General features: G+C 36.9%; 1 protein-coding gene across 1 annotated transcript in view; it reads right to left on the reverse strand.

Moving 5' to 3' along the window:
* Positions 1 to 9,582, reverse strand: part of DGKH (diacylglycerol kinase, eta) — a gene marked incomplete at its 3' end in the record, with an annotated part of 57,441 nt that overhangs the window by 17,844 nt on the left and 30,015 nt on the right. Inside the window, exons 7-11 of the mRNA XM_009868221.1 lie at positions 9,446 to 9,548; positions 7,614 to 7,776; positions 5,134 to 5,242; positions 4,692 to 4,831; positions 3,006 to 3,090 (exon numbers count right to left, since the gene is read on the reverse strand). Coding sequence (XP_009866523.1) covers positions 3,006 to 3,090; positions 4,692 to 4,831; positions 5,134 to 5,242; positions 7,614 to 7,776; positions 9,446 to 9,548 — 600 coding nt within the window. The remainder of the gene's footprint in view (positions 1 to 3,005; positions 3,091 to 4,691; positions 4,832 to 5,133; positions 5,243 to 7,613; positions 7,777 to 9,445; positions 9,549 to 9,582) is intronic.

The following is a 9,582-nucleotide window of genomic DNA, read 5'->3' on the forward strand; positions in this document are numbered from 1 at the left end:
TTTCCCTCCTGTAGAGAAAACAGTAAGTTATTCCTAGGGTAAAAATAGTCCATGAGGCAGTATCCCTGCTGGTAGAGGCAGCTAAACTGGTACAATGTTATCAAAAATCGATCACAGAATCATAGAATGCCTTGAGTTGGAAGGGATCTAGTTCCAACATCCCCACCATGGGCAGAGACACCTCCCACTAGACCAGGTTGCTCAGAGCCCCATCCAGCCTGGCCTTAAAAGCTCTGGGCAACCTGTTCTTCTTAATGTCCAAGCTAAATCTACCCTGCTCTAGTTTAAAACCATTGCCCCTTGTCCTAGCACCACATGCCCTTAGAGAGTACTCCGTCAGCTTTCCTGTAAGCCCCCTTCAGGTACTGGGAGGCTGCTACAAGGTCTCCAGAGAACCTTCTCTTCTCCAGGCTGAACAGCCCCAACTCCCTCAGCCTATCTGTGCAGAAGAGGTGCTCCAGCCCTCTGATCAGTTTTGTGGTCCTACTCTGGAGCCTCTCCAACAGACCCATGATGGCCTTCTTGTGCTGGGGGCTCCAGAGCTGGACATAGTACTCCAGCAAACCATTTTGGGGTTAGTTTTTACAAGAATGTTTGGGAGAAGGAATGTGCGCATTGTCCATCTTTTGCTTGCACAGAATTTTAAGTTCTGAAATATTCAGGAAAATATTAGGAATGGATCAAAAGCACATTCTAACACACTATATGCTGTCTCAAGACAGATATGGATCTAACCCTCAACTTTAGAAGAAAATTCTAGCTAAATCTCAAATCTAAAGCTAAAAATAAATGCAGTTCTGAAATTTTCTGATGGCTTCCTTTAAGAATCTCCTGAAGTCTCTTAGTGTGTTTTGGTCCTTGGACGATACATCACCTTTTTTTTTTTTTCTCCTAAAACCCAGCCTTAGTTGTAGAACTGTGACAGAAAATCAGTTTTCATTTCAAGGGAAAAATCAAGACGTAAACATCTGGTCTGTAACGACGTACTTTTTGATGGTGCCCAGTAACAGGACAAGGAATAATGGGTTTAAGTTAGAACATAGGAAATTTCACCTCAACATTAGAAAAGTCTTTTTCACTGTGAGGGTGACGGAGCACTGGCACAGGCTGCCCAGAGAGGTTGTGGAGTCTCCTTCTCTGGAGACTTTCAAAACCCACCTGGACGCGTTCCTGTGTGGTTGCCCTAGGGGATCCTGCTCTGGCAGGAGGGCTGGACTAGATGATCTCTTGAGGTCCCTTCCAACTCCTGACACTCTGTGATTCTATGATTCTATGAAATATCGGTATAAGATTCTGAAACTAAACCAAGTGAAGTAAGTCTTTTCAAAGTGGAGGAAAGAGAAAATAAAAGAAGCAGATATGTACTTTTATTTACTTTTTGAACTGTTCTTTAATACAATATCTATGGTAAGGTTACCTACTCTTATTCTGAAACATCATAACTCAATAAACAAAGAAAAAGAGTTAAAATCAATATTGAACAGAGTACTCAAAAGAAAACAGTTTTGTTAAGCCTAGAGTAATGGCAGGTAACCAGAGCCTACAGAATCATAGAATGGCCTAAGCTGCAAGGGACCTTAGAGATCATTTTAATCCAGCCTCCCTGCCGCCAGGGATGCCACCTCTGAACTAGATCAGGCAACATATGGGGACCTGATTTTCCAGAAAAGAAGTTTTATATGAGCAGTTCCTTCCATTTTCAGGAGAAGCCAAACACCATTTCAAAGCCAGAACAAACTAGAAAAAATATTTTTTTTCCTTAAGAAGATAAAGATACACTTGAGAATTCTAACTGTCTGGAAGAAATAGAATAGATGAAGCCTTGGTCTGCCTCACAGACACTGGACACAGAACTGTGTGCAAAGCAGAGCCCCAGTCTTTTTGCATCTCTGTGCCCAGGAAGTTGTCAAAGGTTATAACCTTCTTGCCAATTAAAACAGCCTGAATTATTAAATTATTCAGGAACCTGCTCGTTAATTATTGCTTCTCAAGTACTTCTGAGCTAAAATTGATACGCATTAACATTCTTAGGAATGTATTATTTTCTCATTTTTAGTCAGAGTTTTCGTGCCAATTACTTTGATAAAAGCATCTCTCTCTCAAAATCGAAACCTCATCAGACAGTACAAGCACAAACCTTGTCTGAAAGACAAACTAAGTTTTTGAGGTCACTTGTGATTTCAAGCTCTCTGAAAGAACAAAGAGAAGGTGGAGTGGTACCACCTCATCTAAAGTGAGCTGCAAAAAGCTCTCTTTCTCCCTCACTTTCTTCTTTCTTTCTTTCTTTTTCTTTTCTTTCTTTCTTTCTTTCCTTTCTTTCTCTTTCTTTCTTTCTTTCTTTCTCTTTCTTTCTTTTTCTTTCTTTCCTTCTTTCCTTCTTTCCTTCTTTCTTTCTTTCTTTCTCTCTCTCTTTTTCTTTCTTTCTTCTCTCTCCATCTCTCTCTCCCTCTCCCCCTTCTCTCTTTCTTTCTTTCACAATACAACCCTTCCCTTTGAAATGTGTTTTTTAAATTCTTACTCCAACCACAAGATAGAAAACATTTTGCTTTCATATATATGTTATATATTTATATTTAACAGTGTGTATATATATGTTTTTATTATACAACATTACACTAACTCATACTATTATATACAAAATAACAAGATGTATTTTCATACATAATTATACAAACTATATAATGTTACTATTACATATATCATATCAAAATATATAATATACAAAAACTAATTTATAACTTACATATATTGAAATACATATTTTTCAAGAAGAAATTTTTCTGACAGCTCTGCTGAAGACTCCTTACCTTTATTCATTTTTGGCAAAACATAGAACTGGAAAACTTGATTACTTGCAATACATGCCATGAACAGATGTTAGTTCAGTTAGCAGATCACAAAACATTTCTTTCTATTCTTCACACAAGTGCTGCAGCTAAAAGGATTGTCATCTCAGAAGCTCACATTTAAGTGTGTGAAACAACAGAACAAAAGTAAAAGTCTACCTGGCATTCCTCTGACTCTTCTGCGGTCCCTGGAAGAATAGAAGGCTTCGCTGGTAATTTCAGTTCATAGGACATTATGCTCCACCTGAAAGAAACATAACAGCTTTTAAGTTTACAGATAGTTAGTTTTATCTTTTCTCCAACGTACTAAAAAAAAAATTTGCTCCCACACCACAGAGTAATTTGTTGTACTTTTTTTTTAAAAAAAAGCAGATTGATTTTTACTTGTAAGCTATTTGCACATCAACGAAATAATGGAAATCAATGGCAATAATTTGTTTCATTGCTCAGATTATTTGTTAGTAATTTGATAATAAGCCTTATTTGTGAACAAATCCTAGGACACTCAGTGCAGGCAACAAAAGATTTTCCAGCAAAAACAATCACTATATAAAAAGATTTGTGCAAACTAAGTGCAGAACTCAACAGAAAAGACGTGTTCCTAGAGAAAAAGCTCTGAGGTAACATTAGCTTTTTATCTCAACTAGGGAAGCAGGCATGAGAACAAAGCAAATGGTGAAGTATCATCATTGACAGATAATTTTTTTTTCCCCTGGTAAAGGACAGTACTCTACAGCACAGATAGTATGAAACTGCTAATAGCAACATCCTTCAAAGCCTGCTGCAAAACCCAAGTAATCACTGTAGATGGCCTTGGGAGCAAGTCTATTGAAACTGAAAAAAATGAAACTGAGCCTTTTTTTCAGTACAGAAAAAGGCAAACATGATTTAATCTACGAGTCTTTCAGAATCCCCAGGCCAACACTTATTTCTAAGGATCAGTAACAAGCGTTTCTCTACATTGCTATAAAATGGTCAAGTAGTCTACAGAAGAGCTTAAAATATAAAAGGACTTATTTCCCTACTTCATAAAAAAACACACTAAAATAAAATTATGACATTCAAGTGTTTGTAACTAGGGCAAGAACATAAACACCCATGAGAGAAAGGAACAGAGTAAGAACTATTCCTCTCAGAACATTACACTTCTTTGGAACAACATCTTCTCTGACTTTTTTTTTAATGGAGATTGCTACCTTGTCTTATGGATGAAAACTACACAAAACAAGGAGCGCGAAGATCTCTTGGTTTTCACTAGGAAAATGACTCAAACAGAAACACTAGTAGTAGACAGCAGATCAGGTAGTAGTAGTAGATCAGGCCAAAGATCCAGTCAGACCAGCATCTTGTCCACAGCTGACACTTCAGGAAATTGTATCACGGGTGAAAGGACACGATACCAGTTCTCCCCATATCTGAGGGCAGAGAGCCCAGGTGTCTCCTAAATAAAGATGCTACTCTTTATAGTATTTAATACTGTGCATGGAGTCCACAAAACTGCTCTAAATGGTTTTAAATCTATACAATTTCTTAATGCTTACAACTTCTTGTAAGAGGCAGTTAAGCAGCTTCATCAGCTACGCAATGGACTGTTTTGTCACCTTTTGTTAAACTTTGGGCAACATACATCTTAAGGTTCATCAACCGCTCTGCCCTATGACTCTTCACTTTAAAAAGGACACTGAAGAGCTGGCCCCATTATTACCTCAGTTTCCCTCATGATTACGATTTGCACCCTAAAAATAAAAACCACTGAACATTAGGTCTCTAAGATCGATCAAGAAACCTAAAAAAACTACCATTTGAATTTCCTGGTAAATCATGTAGATGCACATTTACGTTTACCTGTCTAACATTTTTGTGCTGGCTCGTTCTAGTTTCTCCAATATCTGAGGAAGCTGAGTATCATCATCACAGGATCCGCCCCAACCAAGGACACGAGCAAGATCATTTCCAGTACCAAGGGGTAACACTCCTAATTGACACTGAAACACAACACAGGAGCAAATCTACTATTGAAAACGAGAAAGAAAAAGTACAATCTACTACAAATGCTAGTTATTTCAAGGAACAAATGTTAAATATGCAGCCGATGTCTAAAGCTTGTAAATCTAACTGTCCAATGCCGTTACAACTTGTATTTACACCAGCGAAAATTTTCATTTAACAGTAACTATTGAGTTTGGCTCATAAACAGAGATATGACAAAGAACCAAGTCAAGGAAAAATAAGCACATAAAATTAAGTTTACTCAGTACAGTGAAAGAAAGTAAGTACGTGCACTTGCCTGTTTGTGCAAGCTGAGCTTATCAATTTCAGACAAGACCCAACCCACGCTTCCATCGCCACCACACACAAGAATCCTGAAGTTGTCAAACTTCTGAAATAACCGCAAACTGCAGGGAAAATGTAGCCTGTTAGAGCCAGTTACATCCATTGGTGAGAGAGCAGTTATACTCAGTAGCAACTGTTAAAAGAAAATATGATAGCACTCTCATGGTCCTTTTCTTGTTCTGGGGAATGTGGATACAACCATCTACTTAATAAACCTACCTACAACCCATCTATTGCTGTATATTCCACTTATACTGACATTTCTGATAAATAACATGCCAAGTTTTCCTTTAAAAAATATCCCTTGATATTGTTTTCAGGATTTTATTCATATTATTTTATTAATGTTATCAATATTTTAAAAAGTAAATCTAAGCTATGAAACTGCAACTGCTTTACGCTTCCCACTTCATTCCAAAGCACCAGACACCTCTGGGGATTTTTCACGAGAAGAGGTGTTAAGATGCAACAAGATGTGCTGCACAACACGAGTGGGCTTTTGCCAATGAGTGACTAACTAAATGCAAGGACTGTTGGGAGACAATTATTATGTATAACATGATCACAACAATATAAGACAAATAATACAAGTATTTCATATTAGGTTCTTAAAGCTGTAGCCTGCTTAAGCCTCCTACGGCTCTCTCTCCTGTTCTCTGACTTTTAACATCTCCAGGATACAACACTTGGGCAGTACAGAAAAGGAGGAGAAGAGAGATAGAACAAGCAGAAAGGGGTTTTGAGGTATGAAGAAACATCCAAGAGGTAAAAACAACAGGGATTTAAACTTAAAAAAAAACAACCAAAAAACAACCTCCCCCCAAAAAAACCACAACGAAGAATTGGAACTCTTAAAATAATAAAAAAAATGTTTTTTAAATGCATGTCATTTTCCAGAAAATGTATAATCTCTGAACTATTTCTAAAAAGCAACATATTAAGATCACAAATCTTTGAAGTATATATACTTTTTTCTGAAGAAAAAAATGTGTATCATCGGCACATACCTATCCAGAACGAAAGATGCAGATATTTAAGGAAAAAAATGTTGATACTAGAACAATTTCTCCTACCCTGAGGAAAGGGAAGAAAACCCCTAGAAACATGCTGTCTCAAAGAATGCAACTTTGCTTTTTAGATCAGCTAGAAAAAAGAAGACACCAGCACAACCTGATATGATAACTGCTATGGACCTCTCTTTGGAAACTGGTTGGGAAAATATTTCAAAACAACTAACCTGGCCTACAATTACTGTGTAAAACCAAAGTGAGCCTCCCGAATCATGCTGCTGTTACGTACAACTATACGAAGCCAGAGAACTTGCAAACAGACAGACGTATTTTTCACACTGATCTCTTTCTCAAAAATTGTCTCACCAATTAAGATGAATTTTAATATGTCTTTATAATTACATTTACAAAAAATTAGGCAAAAAGGACTTAGATTAAATTAAGACTGTCAGGGTTACAATGAAAAGAACATTATAATTTAAAGAGCAGATATAACATGTCCGTAACACAGTACTAGTTATAAAAATCCACGGGTGTATTCCATTGTATTTGTATTATTTGCCCACTCTTTGAACTGAATTTTTGTGCATTTATTTTGTCTACAATTCCACATTTACAATTCTGCATCTTTAAGAGTACAAAAAGTAGTGATTCTAGTTGCTGTAACTGATATTAATAGGCCATTTAACCCCAATGTTACATCTGAGTGGAATTAAATCAGGCAATAGAAAAATGTGCATGAATTTAATATTTACGAATGCATAAATATGCTCAGGTTGTGGCTACGCAAATTTCATTCTATCTTTCCAACGATCAATCCTTAAATTTTGTAGAATGCCTGACGTTCTTCATTGTGTTCCTGCTCCAAATTTTGTGCGATGCTCATTTTCTTGGCCGTTTGCACATGCTGCATAAACCGAACTTTGAATGTAGTTACCAGATGACAAATGGTTTTAGCATCCTCGTCCATCACCCACTGCAGACTGACATTTGCATTCAGAATTCAAAAAGATACAGGGTACATTGAGACAACAGTTTATTCCATGGCTATTCACAAAAAATAGTTACAAGATTTATGCACATGAAATGGAAGAAAACCACGCAGGCAACTGGGCATAAAGGCTGCCATTCAGAAAAGCATCTAAATACTTGCAATGGTTTTGAACCTTACCGGTTAACAGAAGTCAAAGCCAGTCAACGAGCCACTAAACACTTGGGCTGTTGGCTTTAGTTGTTCTAAAAAGAAAACATCCTACAATTCCACCCGAATTCATCCTGACATTCTATTACCTCTTAGATTTTAATGAGGAAGACATATTAGATATTGGTGGTAGAATTATAGCACGGATGGGTCAACTCAACACTGTACTTGGCACTAAATTCCCTTGCGGAAAGGATTGCTCAAGATTTCCAAGGTCATTACCCTAAGTGAGGTCCTCCATTCATTAAATCGAACACCTGAGCTGGATTTAACGACTGTTTGAATCGACGAAGAAACTTTACTCCCTGATTGTCTCCACTCTTTGAGTTAACAAAAACTAAAAGAGGACTGGCACAGGATGGCGGGCATGTGGCTTTCCAGAAACCTGTGAACATAGTTAGAAAGAATGAAATAAATAAGGCTTTCTAATATGAACAACACAAAAAGAAAACATGGGAAAGAGGAAGAAAGGGATGAAGGAGAAAAGGAGTACGTTTTACCATGCACAATGTAAACGCTAAACTGAGTATCAGCACCACAAGGAAAACAGAATTGCTCAAGATTTACCATTTCATTTTTTTCTTCTCAGTATTTTCATTGCCTAGATTTAGTAAAATCCTGAAGACAATAGTTTTACTGGTTTTCAGCAGTGAAAAAGCTTACTAACCTTTTAGGATACTTCTCAAATCTCATCTTCACAGATACCACGTAATTACATATAAATTGCAGTTACAAGAGTCTGCGTTTTAATCCAATTTTCCTTTACTCTTACTGGGTTGAACTGGATCATCCACATCTCAGCTTTCTGAGGTTACTGTACTCAGTTGCTCACAGGTGAGACTTTGCATTAGAAGGTTTTTCTCAGACTGAAGTTGTACTATTAATTATAATAGAATTGTTGAATAACTGTGATCCAGAGCTTATTAAAGTCAGTGTACGTCTTAACTAATCACAGCAGGTCCTTACTAAGTAGTACTAATGGACACTGTTGTCATCAGTATGACCACTCCATGGAAGTGGTGGTTTCTCAGCAACGCTTCAAAATTGGACATCACAGGTATAGATTTTGACATTTCTTTCAGTAACATTAAAATAATTGTTGTTTTCATTTACTAAAAAAGCTACTAAGGCTACAAATAAAAAATTGGCATTAAAGGATGCTAATTTAACTCCACATTATCATAATGTATAATTTAAAACAAGGTTTGATTAATTTAGTTAAATGCCAAGAAAAATTATTTCACATATGGCACAATCCTCCTAGCATGAATAATAAATAGCAGCATGTTGTTCTGGTCTAAGACATCATAAAGCATTAACAATCACTTTTACTAACTTCATACAATATCATTCATTAAATTGTGTTAAAGTCATTGGTCTATACTGGACATCGACACAGACTAAGATTAAAGCAGCCAGTTAGATTTCATGATATTCCTTATTAAATCCACTCCTTGCCTTTAAGAAGAGTCTCACGCTTCTCTGGCCTGAGCCACCAAAGAGTAACTCTGAGTTTTGAACATTTGTGGGGTTTTTACCTGTGTGTTGCACGATTCTAACACCGCTTATATTTAAAAGAGATTTAGATTTTATATTTAAAAGAGATTTAGCTTTTATATTTAAAAGAAGAGATTTAGAGAAGCTATGGAAGCAATTTCTCTCTTTAGCCTGGTAAAGGAGTTGCTGGATCTCAACTGTTTGGCTAGCTTACCTCTGCATAAAGCAAAGTTATCCAAAATTTGAGAACTCACAGAATGAGTGATGCATGCCAGGCAGGCATGCTCCCACTTCAACTGAGGACCTTGGTCATTCACTTGAAAAGTTTCTAAGAGTCATAAATAAAATGGGAGAAATTTTCCAGTGGCGGTACTTTCAGAATCATTTTTAAAATCATGTCGGTTAAATAATCCTCTAAAAAGCGACATGGAAAACTATACTTTTCTCTAAATTTGAAGACTGCATTCACCTGTTCAGCAGAAGGATTTTAGTTATACAGATGTCACTAGGCAATGCACGTCCAAAGCTACGACGGAACACACCACAACACTACGTACCATCCGAGTCTATACTGTTTAGTGCTGTTGGAGGTATGATGGATACCTTACATTGGCCAAGGGGACATTTACGAGGATACAGATCTTTACAGGCAGTGTGAACCTGCAATAAAAAAAAAGGTAAAAAATTATTTCCC

Source organism: Apaloderma vittatum, unplaced genomic scaffold, assembly GCF_000703405.1.
Source record: "Apaloderma vittatum isolate BGI_N311 unplaced genomic scaffold, ASM70340v1 scaffold4594, whole genome shotgun sequence".
Classification (NCBI taxonomy): domain Eukaryota; kingdom Metazoa; phylum Chordata; class Aves; order Trogoniformes; family Trogonidae; genus Apaloderma; species Apaloderma vittatum.